Here is a 26,118-nt window from a genome sequence, read left to right as displayed (position 1 = left end):
TCTTCTTGCCGAACGACCTGTGACTGTATATTTACATGGCTAATACCTTTTAATATCCTCCGTTTTGCACGTTGATGTGTGTGCTGAATAATTTACTCTTCGCAGAGAAGTTTGTTTACAGTAATAATCGATAGTTTAGTAAGATTTGTTTAATCTTCGATTTGATGTCCGCTTGAATATATCTCCCTTACTGTTAAGAAGAGTGTTGAAATTCGAACCGTTGGCCCCCTTCCTTGTGCGCGCTGCCAGGCTGACTGTGAGCGCCAGCTGCCCCATGAACTTGGAGAAATTCCCAATGGATACCCAGCGCTGCCCATTGCGAATTGGGAGCTGTGAGTGTTACGAAGCTTTCCACACACATTCTTTTTTTGTTCAGCTATTTTATAGAACCTTACTGGCAAATATGTGCAATCGAGGTTTTGGGCAGAATGTAAAAAAGCATGGCATTCACAGGCTACGGTTTCGAGGTATTAAATTTGTCGAGCTGTTCTTATCTTCTTATCTTTCATAGCTAAAGATTGTAAATCAGACTTTACAACGAATATTAGAGAAACTAATGCTGTTCATATTAAAGAAAAAGGGCCAGCAGTTACCTTAAGTTGATGTTTACGATTTTTATACAATTTTAGTTACAAATTAATGGTAGTCAAAGACCTCGTTACCGCAAAAATATTTTCTTACAGAGACCTCGTTCTGATGAACAACAGAAGGATGTACGTTAGCCCATCAAGCTCTAAAGAGTTTTTTAAGAACTGAGCACTGAATAAAGTTCGGATAAAATTATTCTTCACTTTGGTAGTCACTATAAAGTTTGTAAGAAGGAGCGCTAAGAAGGATTGTGTTTTCTGAAAATACATGAAATGATTTATTAAGCTCGGTGCCATATGCGTGCTTTACCTTCCTTATTTCTTCAGCTGGCTATCCAGCGAAAGAGGTGGTGTTTCGCTGGAACCCCAAGCGGCGTGTGGTAATTGCCTCGGACATGAAGCTGAACCAGTTTGACCTTGTTCGATGGCCCACTGATAACATCAGCGACTATTCTAGAAAAGGTGAGATGTATATGTCCATAGGTTGTTACTCATAGGGACTGTGCAGTTCAATGTTGTATGATCGCTACATACCTTGACGATGCTAACTAAAACGTGAAGAAAACTTTGAATGCACATGCATAAGAAATGGTTTTAAATATGTAATACTTCATCGAGGTTGCAATGTAAAGGAAAATGGTTAGCCTAAGAGCTTATTTACACATTTAGTGCGAAGAAAGTTCACAAAACCAGTGCTAACTGTATGACAAGGAGTTCGTGAAGCCAAAGCTCCCATTACAGCAAAAATGTGAAGATTTGAATGTTCTTTTATAGGTATTTTGGTCGTTCGAGCGCTGTGAGCAATGCATGGGGCCGGAACATTGCGTTCGGCTCTCATGATACTTTTAAGGCAAAGCCATAGTGATACAGCTCCAATTGTCACTACACAAGAAGTTGAAAATGTTTGAATGGAAGCAGGAAGATGACGTGAAGAAAGGAGTCCCAGAATTTCCTTTGTGTAACCATTCGAGAAGCATGACATTGTTTTATATGGGTATATATCTAAGGAGGGAGGGGTAATAGTTTATAATTAATTCTATAGGCAATAGTGCAAGTCATCGTGTTTTGTATTACTTTTTTGCGTGTGTGTTTTATGTTCTGGTGTAACTTTTCCAAGCTATCACAAACCAATTCGAGCTGTCAAACCTTTTACTCCCAATATAATAAGGACTGCCTCGCCTAAGTTACTGTTACTTTGGTGCTTTAAATGAAAAAAAAGCGTCGCCAAGACAAGCGGCGAAGAGGAAAGAAAAGGGGAGTGCATTATACTTGTGTATTCTTCTTCCAGCGACTTGCCCTAGTGCCTTTCGTCCATGCGGCAACGCTTTGCGCTGATTCACACGAACTGAATGTTCACCTGAAACTCTGCTGGTTTGCTTGAGTAGGTCGTTTATTATGAGGGCTACAGCAGAAACCTTCACAGGAGTTTCGAGGCAGTAGCAGGCTTGATCTCTGTTACCAGAACTGACAAGGTTAGAGAGAAGAACTCTTAGCGGAAAAGAAAGCATGCAAGGAGCACTTTTTTTTTTTTCATCTCCTTACGAGTTTGCCCTCTAGCAAAAATGAACAGCTGATAATATAACGAAAGCTCGAGGGTTAGAGCAAGCCTTAGAAAAAAAAAATAATATGCCATGTTGATAATTTCACCTATTTAAATTTGCGTATTTTTTGTGGGAGTTAAGTTCAGTAGCTTTCCGGCATATTATGCACATGCACATAAAATGGCTTACATGGGTTCAAACGGTCTCTGCTGACGGCACAACTAAAGCTCAGCTCTGACAGCAACACTCCCAAGAGGCTAAAAATAGTGAATATTGTTTTCTGCCTTCCCCTTGTGTATTTATTATTATTAGAAATGTATAAAAAAGACTTCTCTGCTCATCGCTAAAGTGAAAACAAGAAATGAATGTCTTTCTCGTGTCATGCTGTCATGAGGATAAGACATCTACAAGCTTTGTTGCAAGCGCCGAACTCCGACTATTGCCGGTTTCTGCCTGCATTTGTTTTTCGTTTCGCACAACCAGCGTTTCTTTCCACGCATAAAAGTTCGCCGGTGTTCTAGGCAGAATCCATTTTGATGCCCAGCGCACGCGATGCCGGCAGACGCTTTCGTGCTCCACGCGGTCAGCTCTCTGCGCTGGCGCGTGCATGCGCAGTGCGGGAACTTTTCTTCTCCGCCTCTCCGCGCAGGCGCGCGCATCTTTTGGGATGCCGCTACCCCACTCCTCCTCCTCTCTGTATCGAACACAGCGGCGGAATACTTGTGGAACGGCGCAGCTGGTTGCCATGGTAAATGCGCATGCGCAGTATTGGCCTCTGCCAGGCTCCGCGAAATGCGCTTCCATTCGCCTAGTGTAGCTTTCGCTACAAAACAATAGGTTAAATAAATTTTGTTGGCAACCTATACACGACGTCAGCTGATCAGGTTTACTTAGAGAGGAAACAAAACTCCATGCCGCAAGCCAACCTTTCTCACATTCAGCCTTCCTCCCCATTGTCCATAATCCTCTTCCTTCTTTATTCATGTACTTATTTATGCCTCTAATTCACTTGTTGAGGAATTACATAAAATTTTGACTATTACAGCATATCGACAATTCTTTCAATGCGCCTTGTATTTTCTCTGTTCCTATGAAAATTCCATGTAAGCAGTGACTGTAACATCTGTGAAAACTATTTATGGACAAAGTATGCACATAACCTGGCGTGCCTAAACACCTCCTCGCAATGTGCCATGTTCGTCTTTGTGATTGCAGAGGGACCATTCGCCACACTACTAGTCAGCTTCCAGCTGAAGCGACATATGGGCTACTTCCTGATCGAAGTCTACGCTCCCTGCACCCTGCTGGTGGTGCTCTCGTGGGTGTCTTTCTGGATCAACCGCGAAGCCACTGCGGATAGGATCGCTCTTGGTAATAATGCGCCTCCCACAGTGTCCTCCGTGGTCTCAGATTTCCCATTTTGACGTGAGGGCCATCTACTGTTACTATTACTGATGTGTTTTGTTGTGAACTGTGTTTCGTTTGGTGTGTGTAGTGTTGGTCGGGCCTCGCGCAATATCTCTTGCGTTCTCAGAAAACGAGTAGCTCTTATCGGTATCATGCGACAGCCTTTGTCAGCCTATTAATCACAAAAAGAAAACGGATTCATTGCTTAACATCGTCGCGAGAAGCTTGGCCTAATTCCTGGACGCACTTCCTCCCTCACTAGTTCCTTAACGAGGATGGGCGAAAAGTTCTTTTCAAGGATATAATGTGAGGCGACTTTTACCCATTTCCCCCTTGCGATGAACCAACTAGCCCGCGACGTTTTGTTCATTTTCCAGGGTTATTCACCAACGGGATATTCGAGAAGAAGCAAGACATTGCATATGCTTGAAAACCTACACATGCTATTGGGGTGGACTCTCGCCACTTCCTATGGGCGTGTGCAGGGAGAAAGGCCTCAAAAAACTATAGATTGCTAAAATGCGATGGACCTACGGCCAATAGAAGAAAGCCTGTTTATTTGGATAAGAGCCGAAGTCTGTTTCCCTTCTTGCAGGACAGAAGTCAGCACGGCTGCTCTGGAGCAAACAGCTAGGCCTAATATATGTCACGGGGACAATATCTGAACTAACAAAAAGTAGTGTAAGTTTCATCAAAAGCTGACAGATGACTGCTATTTTGAAAGACATTCTCCAAGCCGAGTCCTGAAGACGCACATTTCGCTTTCAAGCCACGGAATTTGAATATGTAGCCTTCCCATTGACAGAATTTAAAGCTAATTTAGTTGCGCTATACCGAAGGAAAAGTGAGATCAGTGGGTTTGGCGCCAATTTTGTTTGTAGTGATCGGTAATATTTTAGGACAAGACGAACACGCCGCGGAAGAAAGGACAGGATGATGTGCTTATGCGTGCTTACTTTGTGGCGTCGCAACATTTTGGACCACTGTCAACTCGCTCAAGTTTCTGTGCGCTTTTTTACTGGTTCGGGTATTAACAATGAGAAAAGAAATCAGAATATAAAAGGTTTTGAATAGGGCCCCGAAGAGAACAAAAATAACAATGGTGAGGTCACTTGTGCTTGGACGCATTCTTGAAAATGTCCCCGGCATACTTGCGCCAATCCTAATGTAGCACATTGTTCAATAACGGAACTTCTTCTAATTGACCATTGAATGTTTCATTCAGTTCTCACTTTAAAGAGAGCAACATCTCGTTGTGTCACCCGGCGATGCGGCCTCGACACTTTATTTTTATTGCTTTTTGTCTGCCCGCCCTAACATCTGTACAGAAAGAGCAACCTCCTATACCAAGAAACGTAGGCCGAGGACATTTTATTTTTATTCCTTTTGAAGTATCGCCACATGTTTATAAAGAGAAAGAGCAACGTTCCTGAAATATTAAACCAGCAGTTGCTTGGCTGGCTATAAGCCTGGCTATACGTATACGCTGTATCGCTATTTTTTTCATTTCGTACTATATTTTTTATCCGTCTTTTTCCTTTTTCCAGGGGTGACAACCATTTTGACGATGACGTTCCTTGCACTGGAAAGCAGGAACGATCTACCAAAGGTTCCCTACTGCACTGCCCTAGATTACTACGTGGCTATAGGTTTCGGCTTTGTCTTCGCCACTATTGTTGAATTCGCCATTGTGCATTACTTCACAAAGGTGAGGGCCTGGGAATGCATCGTTGGTACTACTGAAACCAGCTGAAACGTAAAAAGATAAAAAAAGAGAAATGAACACAAGATAAGTCTTCCCATTGCAGAATTCTTTCTATTTTTAGTATGCCATATGATTAGCATATTAGCATTTGTTAGGACATATAGGACATTTTGTCTCATGGCATCAGAGGTCAGATAGCAGGCTATAAGATGCACGGATTTATCGACAGGAGCTTTGGACGCAAGTGTTACGTATCATGGTGTCTTAACCCGATACAAAAAAAAATAAAAATATACAGAGGAACAATCCTCTCATTCTCTCCTGCCACATATGCTACTAGACAATGTTCTCTTTACTTGCAATACCAGGCGCCGAATTTCATAAGCTTGTATTTGCTTTTTTGGATGATTCGGATGTTTGACGTCACTTGGGTGACGAAACCACGGCTTTCAACCACACATAGAAAGCGTCAGTACTTCAGTATTGCCTGTATGACGCATTCAGTGGTGAGCCGGTGAGGGCGGCGAGCAGCGATGGCCGACCTTGTTCTTGTGATTTCTGTGACTGGCCGCTAGCTTCTTTCTTCTGACGCGGCTGTCATACTAATGTCCGACGAAAACAAATTCAGGTTGGAAACTTGTGAAGTAAGCCTCCAGATGTTTAAAGAAGCTCACCATTAAAGCTCGCCAAGAAATAGTACAACGTTTGGCGGACATCAGAAAAGAGGGACTGATGTTAAAAAGTGAACTGCTGAGCTATTTCGTGTTAATGAAAGATTTAGCTGTTCCATCTGGATGCCTAGATGCAATTATAGAGTTGTAGAAAGTCGCTAGTAGTAGCAATGTTTTTAAAATGTTGTGAACGCGATTACAATCTGCTCTTAAGCTTAGAAAATTTGGCAATCACGCTCCAAAATGCGAACAGTGTCTAAAAAACACAAAAATGGCATATTCTTCTCGGCACCGCGTGGGCTGGAGCAGCAAGCAGAGGAGAGCACCACAGTGCAGGTCGAACAGAGTAGGTGACGTGGCACTTGCTCAAGGGAGTGGTTGCGCGGGGGGCGTTGCTTAGAACGCGGGTGTTTCGGAAGCGCTTGCCTGTTGGCGCGACATAACCAAAATTCGTTGAGCCACAGCTCTGAGGATAATCGCGCTTTCGATATTCTGATGAATGATGCCTAACTGCAAAAGTTAAAAATTTAAAACGAAACACCCAATTTATAAGCTAATATTATTAAGCTGCCCCGCCGGGGTGGTGCAGTGGTAAGACGCCCGACTACTGTGCCGGAGTTCCCGGGTTCGAACCCGACCGCGGCGGCTGCGTTTCGATGGAGGCGAAACGAAGAGGCGTCGTGTGCTGTGCGATGTCAGCGCACGTTAAAGATCCCCAGGTGGTCGAAATTACTCCGTAGCCCTCCACTACGGCTCCTCTTTCTCTCTTTCCACTTTCATTCCCACCTTCCTCCCTTCCCTTACGGCGCGGTTCGGGTGTCCACAGAGCAAGTGTGACAGTTACTGCGCCTTTCCCTTCCTGTGAACCAATTTATAATATTATTAAGCTGTTTTCTGAAGTACGCCAGCACTCACTCACTCACTCACTCACTCACTCACTCACTCACTCACTCACTCACTCACTCACTCACTCACTCACTCACTCACTCACTCACTCACTCACTCACTCACTCACTCACTCACTCACTCACTCACTCACTCACTCACTCACTCACTCACTCACTCACTCACTCACTCACTGGATACACCTGTGCCCTCAATTTTGATTTCGAATTTAGTTTTTCAGTTTTGCACAGTGCCTACCAGACAAAGGAGCGGGGATGGCGTGCTTAAAGATTAAAAGGTTAAGCCTTTTCAAGAGCACTGATGATGCATAGTAATTTCCTATTACACTAAAACACTACGCCTCACCGCGGAAGCAAGACTGAAAGCCGAAAGTACTCTTCCACTTTCAGTGCATTCTTTGAAGGCTATCGGACAGACGTCTTTCTTCTTGAAGTCGACATTACTAACATTATGCCTTTGTTTTAAGTATTTTAAGTATGCTTCTGACCGTGAACTACTGTGTAAAAATGTGTTATGAGTGCTGCATGCAATTCTTTCTTCTAGTATGTCTAGTTCCAGTTCCAATTTATGCGACTTACACTCGACCACATGTGATGCCTGGAAAGGCCTTGAGTATAAAATAGCAACATATAAAAATTAACAAATGAAGGACCCCGCCGGGGTGGTGCAGTGGTAAGACGCCTGACTACTGTGCCGGAGCACCTGGGTTCGAACCCGGCCTCGGCGGCTGCGTTTCGATGGATGCGAAACGGAGTGGCGTCCGTGTGCTGTACGATGTCAGTGCACGTTAAAGAACCCCAGGTGGTCGAAATTTCCGGAGTCCTCCACTACGGCGTCTCTCATAGCCTTAGTCGCTTTGGGACGTTAAACCCCACAAAGCACAGCAAATGAAGGACACGTGTTCGTGTTGCATGCAGAGGCGTCTAGTTTGTGAACTACACGATCACTGCTGACATAATTGCGCGCCGCTGCAGGTTGGGAGCGGAGAGTTTTACTACTGCCCTGAGATGGAGGCCCAGCGCCTTAAGGCTTCCTCAGAGGACAGCGGCGAGGAGGAGAGCGGCAGCGACGAGCAGCAACAGCCGCCGCTAGAAAGCGCCCCCTACGGAGAAGACCACTGTCCTAGGTTACACACCAGGAAGATGATCGCGCTGCCAACCAACGTAAGTCCTTACTGTGCTACATAGTGATTGAGTGAATGAGTCAATGAAATAATGGCCTCAAATATATCTAGTGCTCACATAAATCTAGAATTGCATGGTGAATACTTAGAAAAGAAGGTTGCAGTTGGCAATTTAGCATGATCGAAACCAATTTTAAATGCAGTTTGAACAAATAAACGAAGAAAGATAAAGAATCCCTTCATACTATTATAAGCAATAGGGATGCACGATTAATTGAAGATCTATTATAACGAATAGAATATCGTAGAATGCGATTGTTAGAACGAATAAAATAATGTAAGGGTTTTGAATCGAATTGACATTTTCTCAACATTTCAGATACCTCTAGATATGATACTAGGTTAGATAATGACCCATCATATGTTTCTTCTCCAGGAGTGTTCAAAGGCCAGGGTTCAAACCTTCGCCGCATACCATCCAGCCGTGACCTGTGCGCGAGCTGAATTGTTCAGCGTCGTGTCGGCATCCATTCCTGTGACAGCGTTCATAATGGCCATAAATGTCCTCTTTAGGCCTTGGATTTTGGAGTGCCTTTCAGTTGTGAGGCAGTTGGTGAGAATTGCCCAAGCTTCTAATACGAGGGAAGGATTTCCTTTAGTAAAGAGTTCCTTGCGCTCACAGCGAGTAATTAAAACAGCCATAAAAACAAATATGCTGTAATTTTGAAAATACATTCGATGGGAATGTAAAAACCTATAAGATAGTTTTTGGACTAATCGATAGGATGTATCTGAACTTCCGAAGCGTACCAGAATTTTGTTTTTTTTTTAAAATATGTCATGAGCTCGTAAAAAACGAGTCAGACTGCCTTGTAAAAACCAACGGGGTACCTTTTTGTAAATTACAAAACAAACAAACAAACAAACAAACAAACAATATGTTTGGCGAGGAAAATAATTATGGTGGTAAACAATTGTGAAAGCATTAAGTCGGGAAAACCCTTTTTCAGAAAGTCTTCAAATTTTCTGGGTGTGAACTCTGGACGACTCGATAGGGGTCAGGAAAGTTCTGAGAATCGAGTTTTGATACTTGATCTGACAGGCCATTGCTTGCACGCCTGCTATCATTCGTGTCAGATTCTGAAGTCTGGTTATATTGTTCATTCTATTTTGTAATCAACACCGAAATGCACGTTCTCACACGCGTAACTGAACGAAAATTAACGTAATACTGATTTCGTAATGGAGGTTCACTGGGTAGGGCGCTCGATACTCAACCATGGGATCCGGTCTCTATTCGTTGGAGTGTGCGAAGTCAATGCACGTTAAAGAACGAAACTTTGTCGAAATTTCCGGATTCTTCATCTATGGCGTGCGTTCCTCACAGCCTGAGTTGCTTTTGGACGTGAGACCCTGTAAACCGAACCTGCACCAAATATTGTGTCGCGACCCTTTGTGAAGATCGTTCTTGCGATCTTTTACCTGCTGTAGCTTCAGCTGACAGATCGTACGTACCATAATGCCAGCTCTGGCGCATTTTGTTTTTGTATCAGTGGGTATTTAGTGCGAACATTCACGCAAGCAGCGAATATTAGTACTAATATTCATATTCGTATTATATAGATTCGTATTGGGTTCGGGTTTCTGTTTAATCATTCCTATGCTACTTGGTTAGGAAAAAATGATCAATCCTACAAGATGAAGAGAAAGGTATTAAAAGATGTTTGGTTTCGAAGAAAAACTATAAATATATCTTAGTTGCGAGAGAAATCACAGGCTAAAAAGCAGCAGTGTGTTTGATTAAGCTTTGTATAGAGCAAGAACTGATATCAACATTACTGGTTGTTTAAGAATTTCACCGGATTGCCCCGCCGGGGTAGCGCAGTGGTTAGGGCGCTCAAGTACTGTTTTCAAGGATGCGGGATGGAATCCCGGCCTCGGCGGCCGCTTTTCGATGTAGGCGAAAAGCCAGGCGCCCGTGTGCTGTGCGATGTCAGTGCACGTTAGTGAACCCCAGGTGGTCGAAATTTCTAAAGTCCTCCACTACGCCGTCTCTCATAGCCTGAGTCGCTTCGGGACGTTAAACCCACAAGCCAAACCAACCAAATTTACCGGAGTGCAACAGAATACCATAGATCGAAACTTCACTTTTTGAAGGTAGGATAACGACACGAAGTTGCACGCATTTTTTGTAACTAGTTGATGTGATTGTTGTAATCTTGTACGCTGTATGTTTATAGTCAATTCTTACAGCTTGATTCAGTTATGCATACGAGTCTCTGTCATATAACAAGTATTAATTTGTTCCGCTGCTGGTTTGAATCGTGCGGCTTCTTCTTGATACGTATCCTCCCACGTGACTCTTATGAGTTCACGTGATCGGAAAGAGAGCGTCACCTCTTTTGTCACGTGACCAAGTTATCTGGCCTATTACGACATCGAAGCTTGTAATCATCTTAACAGATCGAATATTGCAATGCAGAATACCCCAGCGTTCTCTGCTGATGGTTCCACCCATTTCTCACTGCGAAGTTGCTCTTGACCCTTTCTGAACCCTGCTTTGATTCTCACAAATAACGACAAATAGAAGTTGCAAAGTTTGTGAACAAGCATTGGGTTATAAATGTTTAATGGATCAATATATTTAGAACAACAGAAAAAGCCCGCAACGTGCCGTCGAAACGCATGTCTTCATATATGCGAAGTGTCTAGATGCAAAATGACAATGTTGCCAGCTGCATATGATTTATCAGGTAACATGTCCACCCTGCTCGCTAAAAGTGACAGACATATGGCATCGTTTTTCATGTCTGACGAAGGGAAGGGTAGAAGACATAAGCTTGACAGGTGAGATGTCATAAAGGACCTTGTAAATTGTGTTCGCCGGTAATATGTGACACATCCCAGGCTCGAAAGGCTCCTTCAATATTTTTGGCATTGTAGCACTTTGAAGGGACGGCTGCATCAAGCCCATTATTGTTTTTTGTTTGGTTTTGAGCCTCTAGAGTTGTTTCACGCGTTATTCTGTAGAGAAATGTGTTGCGATTGAACATTAAATGCCTCATATCTGATACAGTAAACAAACAGTTGCTGTCGCATTTAATTCAGTTGTGAACAGTAATATATTTTGATTAAGGCAGAACTGTTTTCAACACAAAATTACTAATCAGTGCCAAAAGAACGGGGGAAAATATAGGGAATCGAAAGCATGATAAAAAGTATATTTGTTCCCGGGAGCTTTGGATATTGTGAACCAATCGATCCTCTCCAAGAAGGAGCACGAATAATCTCGTCGGCAGTGAAGAAAAATAAAAGCATCTACTATGCCCAAAAAACTTGCGCTGGTTAGGAAAAGGCATCAAGCGGTCAGACGGAAGACGCGTACTTGCCGAGGGAGGGTCTCGCGACTCCACGAAAAGCTCAGTCGACCTATACTGCCTGGCAGGCACACACACTTCAAAAGCCGCAGAATTTTTTTTTTTTTTTACCATATTTACAATCGGCAGCACCGCTATGCGAAATTGACTGGCAGCAATTGTTCCCGATGCCACTTCGACGCCCTACGTCCACACACTGGCCAATCCATTCTTGGCACTATACTTTCGACGGTAAAACGTCGGCCAAGAGTAAGCGTCCTAAAACATGTTTTGTTTTAAAATGACAATTTTGGCTAAGCACGACAAGACATCATATTTTAATCCTTAGCAGTCATCTTATACGCGTATATAAATATAGAAACTAATTCCCGCTACTTGATCCTTACCAGCTATGGACATGCCACCAAAATGGCGGTCAGACAAGGCTGCTCGCAATGATAAGGTCGTCGCAGCTACCGGTGCACATTATATTTGGGCCAATAGAAGAGCTATGTTGTGCAGTGGAAGTAACTGGAGTCACGATAATGATTGTTGAAAGCGTGTGACCAAAATGATATTTTCTTGCAGGCCATTTATTGCAGCGAATCAGAACGCCCTGAAGCGACCGTAGCCTTTGTCGAGTGTCCTGACACGCCTCCTAGAGAGGCAGCCGCGGAAAGCTCGCCCAACGGTCGCCTGGAAGTACCACCTTCGCCATCTTGCCCCGTGGAAAGAGGTGGCTCGAGGCAGGGATCGGGGCGCAGCCGTAGGAGCATTAGGCAGCGAGACCATCGCCGACAGAAGAGGCCCTCGCTGATGGCGCGACGCAGGATGTCCAGCCAAATCCAGGAGCTATGGATCAACAGCGTCAGCAAGGTCGATAGGATTTCCAGGGTCATCTTCCCGCTGGCGTTTATAGTAGTCAACACGGTCTACTGGCTTACCTACTTCAGGGATGAGGACGACAGCTGATGGCGTCGTTACCGGCACGCCACTCAGAGGGCGCGATATTTGTGTTCTTGTTCAATATGCTTCCTCAGTGATGAGCATGAAAGTGTAAGTGATTACTTGTTCAGGGTGTTTTGTTTGGGTCACTGTTCAGCGTTGATGTGCTCCCGAAGGTAGCGACAGTATTCACTACACGGATAGATGGAGGATTGTAGCCAATACCTTCGGGTGGGCGTCACAACGTTTGCGAAAGTCCGAGCTTGAACTGATAGAAGCCGTGCAGAAACGAATTTGAGTGAAGGTGAAAATAGAGTGTGCCTCAAAGTCGGCCTAAAAGAACGTGGAATTTAATGCGATGGGTTTCAAGTCATGGTAGTATTTAAAGAAAATAGAGGATCTGAAGAGAACAAGAGGCATTGTGTAGGCATTGTGGCCCCGTGTGTTCATCAGCTACAAGCAAGGCTTGGGAATAAATGTTCGAGGTTTTCGTTAGACGGTGATCACGGTATTACCTTGCGGTAGTTTAAAAAGTCCATAATACGAACTCCTGTATGAAACCCTTGAGTTATTATTCGATCCTATGAATAAAATTGATAGTAAGGTCTCTATTATATTTAGAAGATTGTTTAGCTTCGGCTGAAAGACATGCAGAGTTTGGTTGAAGATGTAAAATATGGTATGAAAGTTCGTGCCGATGGTCATCTAGGTTAGTTGGTACTGTATAACCTTTTCCGTCGGGTCAGACTCCTATGCAATGCTTACGTGCCATATCTAGAATTAACCGCGCCATTTGCGCTTTTATGTGGACAATCCTATCAATGGACCTTTTATGTATTCAGTCTTGGGCCCTGTTAACTGAACAGCGTCAAAGACCACTATAGTATGCGAGCCAATGAACGTTCATGCTGCCCCATCGCGTTGGCTAGTTCCAATAAAATGAACTTCACATCACACGATGTATATCGCATTTCTCACAGCTTGATATCAGGAAAAAGAGCATGCGGACGGGGCAGGTGAAACTCGCTTTGGTAGGTGTTTCTTGTAGTCTATTGCGGCGTCCTTTGTCGAAGCCGTTTCTAAGGACTTAATACTTGAGCCTTTTCCAGATGTCTTTTAAAGCTATTAAAATAAGCAAGCCACATAGTGCTTATTTCTCCAATAGAATTTCTTTATCAAAAAAGAAAATCGATCAAGAGCACATAATGGCTCGATCAGCTGTGATCGATATCAACGACCACAATACATATTTACTGTCATGCTGCTTCGTTGTAGCACAAGCTATCAAGGGCGCAAAGTTCACAAGTCAGGCAACATGGCTCCGCTTCACTACAGCGTGGTGAGGAACATATAACTCACCATTGAGTTATATGTTCCTTGTGGTAATGATAAACGTTTAACATACCGTTGCTATCATGCAAATCAAAATACAAGCACTTACGTAGAGCAGTGAACAAAATACCAATATTTTACCTTATATTGTTAACGCGGTAGTATTAAGGGGACCCGTTCACCGAAACTCCATCGTCGGCAATGGTGTTTTGGGCGAAAAATCAAGAGCATGACACTGGCAGGCAGTAGCTGGCAGCTGACACGGCCCTGCACTGGCTGACGTCACGTTTGGCAGGAGCTGCCAACTCGGAGCTCTCCTTTTATATTGGAGGGTGATATTAGGATCAGCCGCCCAGGAGTTTTGCATTCACGTTACACGAGGCCACATGGGCACGTTTATACGGCTGATTAATGCGGAGTTTTAAATGTCAGCTGGTAGCCTACGATATCGCGCCATTTCCTTAAGTGTCCGCCATAATTTTCATTTTAATGTGAATCACGACATTATCTTCACCGCATTCAGCAGTAGTTAGAACATAACAGCCTTCCTCGCTTTTGTATAGTTATGGCGTACAGAGTTAAGAGAATTTTATTATCGTTTAATACACATAAAAATATAGATATAGTAGCTTGTAGGCCAGTAGAGACACAGGGAAAAGGAAAGAAAAATAGCTGTCAAACACATAGAAAATAACCGATAATCAGTTCCTTGTTACTAAAAAAGAGGAATAATGTTGAGCGTGATGTCTATGTAGACGCCTTTGTAACATGTAGGGAGGGGGGCAGGGGGAATGGTTGTCTGCTTTATTAATTGTTGCTTGAGTCCTTCTCTAGGCTTCTACGTCATGTCAGCGTCCCGTTCAAGGATTCTGAGCAAAATAAAGCATCTATATGAGGAGTCGAGTAAAAATGGTTCTGTACCGCGGCGCATTTTCGGAATCTCCCGGAGTTCAACAGCTTCACTTCAATTTATTGCTATTTCTATTGCGATTCCGAGCAAACAAAAATTATGAGAACCTATGGGATTTCGCGACTACCAGAGCAAACTTATCAATCGGTTCTAGTTTTTTATAAGCTCTATCTGATAAGCTGGAGCACAGTTTAACTTATCAACTGCATTCGGCGCTTTGCAGGATGAATGCAAAATTAATTAATTAGAAGATTAAAACTATGTGCAAAGATCTTGCCGCAAGGCTCCACAAGAGCAGCCAACCTTCACCGCAGTACCGCTTATATTCAAATCAATATCTGGTAAACAAATTGAGGTGAGATCTCAGTGGCCGGCAATTTAATCAAGCTGGCCACGTTCATTTATGGACGCCGTACGTTGTCCGAAGGGGAACCCAAATTGCCGGAGGGAGGGAAAGAGAGAAAGAGCGAGCGTTGAGTGAAGCACAGAAGTGTGGTGCAGCTTCATTAGCAGGTAATACTTCCAGCGAGGCATGCAAATGAGTCAGGCGCAAATAAAATTAAACAACGAAAGGGCGGGGAACAGGAGGAGCTAAATAGAAAGAGAGGAAACGGAGATTCGAGGAACGACTCCATTCGTGGTGGTTGGGGTGTTAGCACATCTTACAGTGTCTAAAATTGGCTTGTAATTGAGCTGAAGGGGGGCGGAGAGGGTAAGAAAATCTTCGCTATATGCGCGAGTACGTTGCTTCATCTCACCCTGATCTCATGCGCTCTTGCTCCTTGCTGTCTGCGCGACTGCGGCAGGGTGACGAAGGCTCATCTCACGCGGCGAGGTGATGCGGCGTCTATCTGGGAGCGCATTTTTGTGCGGTCGGGGACGTTAGGCGACCATTAACACTAGCAGAGATTTAGTAACGTGTCCTGATTTCTTGCGTTTTGCAGTGTTGATTGCCTCACGTTCCTCCTACGTCTCGGGTGGGCCATTTTTATTCTGAAGGTCTAGCATAAAACTCTCGCTCGTAGGAATATGTAGGCGTAAATTATTTCAAGGTAGAGGGCGTGGCTTGCTGGCCTGAACGGTAGCATCCTCTCTCCCCCCTTTCACACGCGCTGAAATTCTGAAATTCGGTTGGCAGCATAATAAGGAGGAAATACCAGTTTAATACTATCGGTCATTCTGCATGTCAATCACGCGAACACTGGTTGTTGAATCGCTGTTCATACTGCTGGTTATACGTACCGGTTGACGTGCTGAAGCAAGTCGCCTGCCGTCAGTCAGTCCATGGTCTTGCTGGCAAGTCGGTGATTTAAAGCCATAGTAGCATTGTTTATCATTTAATAGTCCCAAACGATTACAAACATTGACTCCCTGCACAAAGCAAAGACAGAGGAGAATGTAATTCTGTTATTTTCGTTTTGAACGGGAAGAAGACCCCATAGACGGCCACGAATATTTACCAACTTTCGGTATAGAAATAGTTCTCGGCCGCATTAATCTGCCCCGCTACTCTAGCTGCCGAACAACTGTGCACACGTTTTCAAATCCAGTAGGGCTAAAATGCTCACAGCTTTCCACAATGGCATCTGCTGTCCTTCCTCACCTGGGACATCGCCTTTCTGCCGATCCTTTCCACGAAGGTGCGCACTTTGCTGGTGGAATGGGATACAGCCTTTGTCATACTGTTAGTGCATTCGCCAGCATATCAAACGCGAACACGTTTATAATTAGACACATCATGGTGGCTGGGTGCTTTGGTGGTCTGCTACTGATCCCACGGTCATGCGACCGAATGCCAGCAGTTAAATACATAAGCCGCTCCTGTGCTGGCCGATGTCAGAGAGTCATCGAAGAAACACAGGTGCTCTAAATTAACCTGGAGTCCTGTTTTCGGGCGTCCCTCGTAGCCAATGGGTCACTTCGGGACGTGGGGTACCCCAATTTAAAACTTGAATATTTGCTTTAGACAGTCTTTAAAGATAGACAAATACTTAACTCATGCTTCTGGGCGTGTAATCGTGATAAACGTTTAGTTATTGCCACCAACGACTCTTCTTGGTTTTAATTTGAGAGCAATAATAGGCCCATGCCTCAGAAAACTGTATACAGAAAGTGCGTAAGAAAGTGTGCACATAAAGTGTGTGCAGAATGTCTGTCCCGCACTCCCCAAAATGGCCTCCCCGGATGACCGAAGGCATGGTCCGAATTTGACCGAAATAAATGTCGAACATAATTTGAACACGGCCAATACATGTTAACCTACAAAGTTACGTAGGCTGCCCCCGAAATTTTGCCTCCCTGAACCCACGAAATATTATTTCAGCCGAATTTGAGCAACATTGGTGTCTAACCTAATTAGAATGGAGCCCTCTCCTTAGTGACTTACACATTTAGGTAGGCTACCTCTACTATTTGGCTTCATTGGACCCCTAAATTTGACTTCATCCGAATGCCAAACAAAAAAAATTTTGTTTGAAATGCTTTTTTACATGTGTTACCAACAAACCCAAACTGCCACTTTAATCTATTTCATCCTAATATTACCAAAATTTCCAACCTAATTTGACCATTCCAACTCAATGATGCCTTGAAAATTTGCATAGATCACCTCGAAAATTTGGCCCACCAGACCACCGAAATTTGATTTCGTCTGAATTTGACCAATTCGATGTCGAACCTAATCTGACTAGGGCCAACGCAATGATTACTACCAAATTTAGGTGGACTATCTTCAAGATTTTGCATGCCTACGCATTTTCTGCATGTGGGATGCCAAGTGAACTCTTGGAATTTTTTCTCAGCCACTGTAGTCGGCATAGAGCTGCCAGACAGGACATTCTAGTTGAACGAGAAATGTGCACAGGCGACTATGAACGCGCTGAGAAATACGCCTGCATTCGCAAATGTAACATGTCTTTTGAGAATTAAAATATTAGTAATTATACCGCGGAATCTATGGCTAGAAATTTTTTGGCAGAATTTCTATCGTAGTTTAGAGAAAGGTCTGCGCAAGAAGAGCATGACATTTTGTTTTAAAGCCAATAATTGGCGCGTGAGATCTAGATACGTTACGAGCCGCAAGGACCAGTCAATGCTGATTGTATTAAGTATGTATTTTTATGTATTTTTGTTATGCCAGTTAGTTCGCTTCGCTAATCTTGACACGTTAGAAATACACTCTACTGTAAAGTAATAAACAAATGCACGCTGTTATCTTATCTGTAAGAGCTCTTGTTGGCATTTTGGTGAAACGACCAATAAACATGGGTTTTGTTTGTTGTATGAATTGTGTGCCGTTATTATTTTTTATCATCCACTTTGACCTTCTCACGTCCTTTGTCTTCACAAGTAACCAGACGTTTAAGCACACTAAATAAAAGCAAGGAGTGAACAACAACAATATATCTTTATTGTCTATTTTATGTTCCATACCACAACAAAAGGTTTCTATTCAACAAAGAAACAATGCCGTATAACCATCACATTATGGAAATAGCCAGTATAAACACTCATTTCCGTGAACATGAACAAGAAACACTTTGATTTTAGATGATTTCAGGCAAGCAGATAGACGCTGCATGTACCTGGTACCGTTCCAGAAAGGCTGCTAGATGTCGGGAGGAAACTAAAGGCATCTGACGGTATATGACAACTTAGCGCGAATTGGCAATCAAGTATTCCGGGTGACAGTGTGACGTGCTAAGCAATTCGTCATTGCTAAACGTCCGTTTAGTTACTACAATGTTTTCGTAATGCTATTTATTATCGACGTTACGCTCAGCTACACGCATGCACACAACAGAATAAATTTGCAGAGCAAATAAAGCCAACGGTAACATAACACGGATCAGAACGCAACATATGCATCTTGCGCATGCGCAGACTTCTTTTATAGCCACGAACGTTCATGCTAGACTGATGCAGGCGGCCTCAAGCAATAGTATGCAAATGCAGAGTTAGAAAGTGCAGCCACCTTGCGGCTGGGTAACACACTTGGCTCTCGTTTCTCTCTCGTTGGGGTAGAAAATGCAGCCCGCAAGTGTACTGCACCTCTTATGTGACCTGCCCGAGAAAAGAGATAAAGGCGGACGTTGTCAAACTTTTCAACGTGTAGAGCTTACGTTGGTGCGTCAAATAACGCTCCCAGTTTCGGCGTCCTAGAACAGCTGCTGCTTCCACCGTTATATATTCTTTCATATCTGCGGAGCAGGCCTAGGACTCTGCCATTCGCCATGTTTCCACGAGCTCCCGACGATACTCAGATGAGTGATTGACTGCTACTTTCGCTTCGGCATCCTTCAAATATTACACCTGAGAGCAGGTCTACGCGAGCTGGCTCAGGGCTATGTTATATGAAAATAGGAAGACGCATTTCAAGGAAGCTGCTGTATAATATACAACGCAGATGCTTCTAAGTCTTTGAAGGAGTGGGGCAAGTGCAAAAGACATAAATGCATACGCATGTCAGGCTAGCCCGGTCACTTCAGAGACTAGAGCGTTAACAAATGTGTGGTTGGTTTTCAAGCCACGTGCGGTGTTGCTTACTTTGATTACACGCCATGTATTCGGGAATAAATGCGGTGGGTAAGAGCTCGTGTACACAGGCTCAAGAGCTTCTGCAAAAGCGCGGAATCCATATCATGAAACAATAAATCTCATTTTTATCAAGGATTCCTTATGAGATTGAAATAGTTACTCATACCGTTTTGCTTCGTTCACCTGATTGGAATGTTTAAGTTTTTAGTCACGTACAAGTAGCAGAACACATTGCCACTTTAATGTTCCTTTTTGCCTGCTTTAACAATTTTGAAACATTCAATACTTTATAGCGCTTGCAAAATTTAGTATAATTATCGCCACGAGACCAAATTTCTAGCATGTTATGTAGGGAAGTTGCGGTTCTCTCTACCTGAAAGGTGTAATAAATTGTTAATAGCAGTTTACACTAAGCGTGTATCTACTGGTTAAATGTAGACTTAACAGTCTTATACACTCTGCAAGCCCTATTCAGGTCATTAAACGTCAATGTGAACAAAATCTAATTCCCTGCCTTGTCAATTGGGTAATGCATGATTAAAAAAAACGGTAATTCATGAGAAGAAAATTGCTTGGTACAAAAGAAAAAGCAGGTTTTGAATGACCAAGCTTAAATCACGCTTGAGCTGTCATGCTCAGGCAATTTTACGGTGCTGAGCGATCATGGGACATTATATAGAAATGTGAACGGCGTTAATTTTAGAAATTAGAAAACTGGCTTTATGTCCTTCCCCAGCGTTATAGTTTGACCAGTCTACGCTGCAAATTTTGTTTTGTCCCAAACAGAAGAATAGAACCCCAAAACGTGCAGCAGACAACGAAGTCCAGAGGAAACAAAAATGCAAATAATTTGTCAGAATTAAGGTGCCACAGTGTTTGTATGTTTCTATTGCGCTGAGGTATCATCACGTAGTTTCTTCCAGACAAATACAAGTCCTCTTGTCCAAATGTTGGGTAGCGGATTGAGAACCCTTGATTAGTGTTCTTTTTGGTTTACGTTGTCACGTATCAGTCTTGTGAAAGCTAACCTTTCACAAGCGAAAGTTTTCATGGCGTTTGGTGAACAAGCCAAGAAAAAAAAAAGGTTGGAAGGGAGCTATTTGGGGTAAAGTCAGTTGAAAAATAGTCCAACAAGGGTTGCCCTGGAACAAAATCATAAAAAAAGTTCTCACTCTTTAACAATTTATTTAAGGTTTCTGTAAGTAGCTAAAAATGCACAAGAACTGAAAAACAACCGACTGCAGAGCACGAGTGCGTGTAATCTAAATTTCCTTCTCAAAAAGATCGCAGGTCATTTGGCGTTTGAATTTTTTGTATCCCACAAATTAAACAAGTATTTCTGCACTCACGGATTTAGAAATTGACGAAGATGAGGAAAGAAGACGTCAACCCAGGAAAGCAATGTTCTGATTTTATCCAGAAAAAGATAATTTGACCCCTTATCGCATCACAAAACGTTTATATATGAAAAAGCAGCAATATACGTCACAAACAGCGTAATGTAAAGGCAAATACAATTAAAATTTTTATCAATAAGTTTATAAAAAATTAGTGAATTTTTTTTTTGTCCGCGGTAGTTTTCAGAATATCTAATGCAGAATTAAAGTAAAGCTGGTACTTAGAACAATGAAAAACACGATTGACGTTTATGGTAAACGTAAAGGATATTAAAACTGAGCAATTATGCAAATTGATCGCTGGTTGCGAGACCAGCATGTATAATTTGATTCATGCTTTTTACATGCAGAGATGGAAGAAATGTTATTGTTAGATGCTTTTTTTGATAATCGAATGAAGAATCGATGCATGCGCATTCACAGACGTTAAGCATGCTTTGGCAGATGACTTAGTGTCGGTCAAATCTACACCATGGCGATGGTTTCAAGTACGCTGAGAGAAAGTACGTACTTTGATTTCATCTACATACAGTATACATAGTTGAACGACCTAACTTATATTTAATTAAGTTACATGCACCGTAATACGAGCATGAACAAATTTTATTGATTGTATGGTCCACAGAATCTATGGCCTAATGAGACCACGTGACATGAATCTGAGCTGATTGGTCGAATGGTTTGTGATGTCATGAGACCAGGTGCCTCTGCCGAATGCGGCGGAGGGCTGAAAAGCTGACAGCTCCAAAAGTCACCATTGTAAGAAGAATACAGATCAGGCTCTTGCCCATTAATTCAGACTGCTCGAATCACATTGCCTTATAGCAATTAGCAGAGACTGCAACGAGAAATATTCCTCCGCAATAATGGGATGTGTTCCACGGACACGCATTATGGAGACGTAGGAAGGATTATTAGCTTCAGGCAATCGTCGACATTGTGAGTGACGTAATCATTCGTGGAATGCAGCTAGCCCTACGAAATGAAAGGCTTTGAGTACAGGTGCGCCGATAATCGCCGCAACAACAGGCCTGCAGCCGGTACTATATTTGCCAAGGACGGTGGCGTGGGAAACCTAGTGATCCTTATGGAGCAAATCCAGGAAATATCTGAGGTCCGCGCTGTTATCTTTCAGAGCAAAGGTTTTGTGGCATCCTGCCCCGAGAACTTTTGAAGCATAGTCACCTGACATTATTATCAGTAATTACGCTTCCCTTCTGAATATGCCGCTCTGCTGGCAGTCATAGGCGTCGATCGAAATGCCGCAATGTGTGCCCTAAGTTTTCACAGATGCTACGAGTAAGGGTTGGACTTGGCTAGACTACGTCGAAGCGTTCCTTCCCCATGAACCTAGTCCCGGATTGCCATTCCACTGCCGTCGCAGCAATGTCGTGTCGTTTCACAGATCACGATGCGATGTTGGTTGCATTGAAGAAAGAAACGTCATCGAAACAGCTCGTGGATAGCATCTGGTCTTCTGACATGGGTGGAGATTTGGATTTGGAGCAGCGTAATAGAAGGAATGGATCTTGAAAAACGGCGTACTTGATGAAAGCCTCCGTAGAAAGTAAATCAATGAAAACTGCAGATTTTTCGTTTCAGAACCACGTATTGTATTCATAGGAGCCTCCCCTCGTAGGGGAATCGATTCGTAAATATAGGAAATATAGTAGCTTCCGCGGACAACCAGTTAAGTGGCCTAATTTGTCCATTTATGCGCAGACGAATATATACCGTTCCACTCTACAACCGTAAGGAACGTTGAATACAGACTGTAATCCACACGAAAAGGCTTTCTTGCTAGCTAATTAAAAACACGTGATATAACTAAGTATCGTTTAAATTTTTGAATCATGGATGCGGTTTGAACACCTGCCTTAAGGTGGTTTGCTCCCCAGCACCTTAAAGCGTCTTGAAGTTTTCTTTTAACAGGCTTCACCATGGATTAGTGCCCGACGTTTGGCGGTTGAAGTGACATGCTGAAGAAAATTACGGTAACACTTAAGCTTCGAAGTATATGACGGTAAAGTGGCCTGCTTGCCTCTCTAATTAAACTCGTACTCAGTGGCATGTAGTCCTAAGATACAACTTTCTATGAAAGACCGCACGACATACATGTAAACACCGCTTTTTTCGAAGATGAACAGGTAATCTTGCGGGGCCTAGCGGTTAAAGAGTGTCTGCCTTAGAGCTAAAGAGTCCTGGGTGGGTATCCCGTCTGAAAGCTATAGTTGTTGACATTTTTCATTAGCAAAATAAATTCTTTATAAAGCCGAATAATTTCAGACGTGCGGCGATGTCTATCCAAGCATGACGTCAAGACTCACGCGAGCGTTGTGGGGCGTTTGAAATACCAGCCTGGTGTCATGTGCCTGTGACGTCAGGACCCTGACGGCAAAACAGGATTTTCGCGACACAACGCTGGACGCCGAAGGGCCAACAGTGGCTTTTCCGCTTAGTTGCAGTCTTAAATCTATCACTTTATTCGGCTCTTCCAACCCCTCCAGTGGACCAACACTCATTGCCATTGACTTTTTTGGCTACTATGTTCTTGCGGGAGAAAAAGCTAAATCGTCATCGGCATTCTTGATGACAGCTAGGTGCAAAAGCAGATACCTTTTTCCCTTCTTAACGGGTTGTTGTACGTTTACTTTCTTTTCCTCCTTCCGTTTTGCAGATGACAGACATGATACCACGTGGCAATGCTGCTGGCCGTGGTACAGCGCAGTACCGACATATGCCATGTTGGTCATAAGTTACTTCGCTTCACCATTACATTGTAGCTGCAAATAATAGGTATAGACTTGAATCTAGTGGTCCGCGTATACACCTAGAGTAGCTGATGGATTCATCGTCGACCTCAGGACAATGTGAAGCCGCAAACGGAATGACAATATCGGTTTGAAAATTGTTGCCGGAAATGCTCTATCCAAAAGTTGAGCAGTTTTTATGGCAGTAGCTCTGCGGATGAGTGGACACGCTGAACGAACAAAGAAAGATTCGTGACAAGCACTTGAAATACAGTGACTCATTGCGAGTGGCTTAAATAAGTTATTCGCGTGCAGTGGAAGAGGTACGCTGAACGTATATGTTTTATTGGCTTTCCATGACTCAAGACAACGCCATGGTTTCTAGTGGATTAGGACAGCGAAAAGGGGCAATTTACCTTCCACCACTTGGTGCTGCTCACATCAGTGCCATTTAATTAATTAATCCTGCCTTATTTAAACAAGGTATTCACTAAGCCGTTCGCTGAGACAGGCTGATTAATCAAGAAAACTCATTAAGACCATTTGCCCAACCACTCCTATTGAATCTGCTGACCTCAAAGTCGTCTAGGACTGCTCTTATAGCCAGCGGTTGGATGCTTCTGTCAGTGAGGTAAGTCGGTGTGCATTGATGACTACCGCGACAGCAACGTTGTTCGACAGCAACTTTGTTCGCTCAGTGCATTTACCCAAGAAGTTGCTGGTAAAATGATGTAGTTTAGGAACACATGTGAAGAGGGACATTGAACTCAGGAATGTGTTCGCCTTGCACTGGTACAGATAGAAGAAATAAATGCGAACAGAAAGATTAGGCCCATTGCAGCACTTCAGAACATTTGGTGGCAATGGGGTTAGAGTGTATTGGATCGCGGGGTGAACTCCGCCACGATTTACTGGAAGTCGGCAGATATATAGTCCATCACGCTCCACACTCAAACCTACATGGCAGTATGAGTAAAGAATCTAGGCGTATTGGTATCGAAGCGCTTTCTTACATCTCCACCTGCAATGGAAGATCCTACTGCAAGGACGACGCGAAGTGTGACCGCCAGTTTGAAACCAAGGTTTACAAATCATCACCCGAGAGGTTCCTATTGCTCGCGTAGAAAAGCCCAAACTGAAACATCAATAAATTACGAATATCAAGAGAGATGACACTGTTGTTTATATGTACTAAGACAGCAATCATTCATCCACCGAAGCACCGCCACACGGTTACAGAGCCAAGTTATACATATATATATATATATATATATATATATATATATATATATATATATAAACAGGATGTCACACAACTTTCCCGATTATCTATTTTATTCCAACAGTTTCGGATGGTGGACCGTCCTTCTTCAAGGTAGAATTCTACCTTGAAGAAGGACGGTCCACCATCCGTGAATTTAACTCTGGCCCATTAGTAACAAGCAATCCATGTCTATATATATATATATATATATATATATATATATATATATATATATATATATATATATATATATATATATATATATATATATATATATATATATATATATATATATATATATATATATATATATATATATATATATATATATATATATATATATATATATATATATATATATATATATATATATATATATATATATATATATATATATACATACATATATATATATATATATATATATATATATATATATATATATATATATATATATATATATTTGTAAATTTCGCAGCTGGAAAAAAAATTAATCTTGGCAAGGAGCACAACAACCGACCACCACTTGGCCGAGGTAGTCATTCTAGATACTGGGCTGAGCTGTAAGGCTAGCAGAGGGAAGGGCGATGTCGAATTGATCAACAGCTAGAACCGACAGCAGCGTTAGCGTTCAGTGTTAAAGAGAAACAACCAAGGATTGAATAAATCTGCAAGAAGGGGGAAATTATTCATTCTAAGCATTCTCAGGTGCCGCTATCCCAGAAGGAGTTGTTGAACTGTGAAGCGCATGTGCAAGATAATTTTACACCTTGTCCAGAAAAGTCATTTTTCCTTGCATGACAATCTGAAATGTGCGAGTAGTTACTTTTGTCTTTGAGGGGGCTGGAGCATCGTCAAGCTGCATCGAGACTACTTTCATTCAGCCTATCTTTTCATCTGTTGCGTGGAGAAAAAGTTCTGATTGATTGAATGATTGGAGCTGTACATAACCCAAGTCTGTAGCCGCATGACCGCTTGTAGGATGCTAATGAGTTCGTGGTACCCTACTACGCACTGAATCTACTTTGGGAAATTTCCCTAAAGCGCACTGGACTAACTGCTTTTTATTACACTAATCATGGTCTGATCTTATTTTGATAGTCTGCCTTCACTTAATGTAACAGTTGGTGGGGACAGGGGCCTTCATCCAGCCAGTCGTGCCGAGCACAGGATAATGAACTTGTCACTCGTCTATGCAGGGATAAGTGTCCTAGACACATATGTAAGAGACGGGATAATTTAGTTCATCCCATCAATGTTTACAGATACGGTCGTAGTGAGTGCCTGTGTCGGATAATGTAAGGATATTTCCTTAGATGCCACTGAAGAAGGAGATTCAGTGAATATCTGAAGACGAAGTTTGTACCAACTGAAACTGTCAAGAAAAATAAAAAAACGTGTCTTTTATAGACCATTTTTAAAATGAGTTTTTGATTAATACATGAGGATTTTCTGCTGCGCCTTGCCATTAATTCACTTAGGCACTTCAGCACTTGACTACTCCCATCTTTGTTTGTCTGTTTACGTCCTTAGCGGATGGCCAGCTGGAGTAACCATCGAATTACCATCTGCCTTCGTTTTCTCCTCCTTCCCCCCGTCTCTCTCACTCTCTCTTACGTTTGTAGCTATATAAGACTCTTTTTAGAGGGTGAAGGGTATGGCATAGTCCAACATTATTCCTAAACATC

The 26,118-nt window shown here is 42.8% G+C and overlaps 1 protein-coding gene across 1 annotated transcript in view; it reads left to right on the top strand.

Moving 5' to 3' along the window:
• LOC146191374 (gamma-aminobutyric acid receptor alpha-like) overlaps window positions 1-13,853 on the top strand; it is a 31,009-nt gene extending 17,156 nt beyond the window's left edge. Inside the window, exons 5-10 of the mRNA XM_084599923.1 lie at window positions 250-332; window positions 915-1,049; window positions 3,344-3,499; window positions 5,083-5,243; window positions 7,792-7,980; window positions 11,885-13,853. Of these exons, the coding sequence (XP_084456049.1) occupies window positions 250-332; window positions 915-1,049; window positions 3,344-3,499; window positions 5,083-5,243; window positions 7,792-7,980; window positions 11,885-12,268 (1,108 nt within the window). The 3' untranslated portion in view covers window positions 12,269-13,853. The remainder of the gene's footprint in view (window positions 1-249; window positions 333-914; window positions 1,050-3,343; window positions 3,500-5,082; window positions 5,244-7,791; window positions 7,981-11,884) is intronic.
• Window positions 13,854-26,118: the final 12,265 nt, after the last annotated feature.

This window comes from Amblyomma maculatum, chromosome 4, assembly GCF_055883805.1.
Source record: "Amblyomma maculatum isolate TAMU_Amacu chromosome 4, ASM5588380v1, whole genome shotgun sequence".
Lineage (NCBI taxonomy): Eukaryota > Metazoa > Arthropoda > Arachnida > Ixodida > Ixodidae > Amblyomma > Amblyomma maculatum.
Note: the sequence above shows the minus strand (reverse complement) of the source record. Positions and strands in the feature narration are given on the sequence as shown.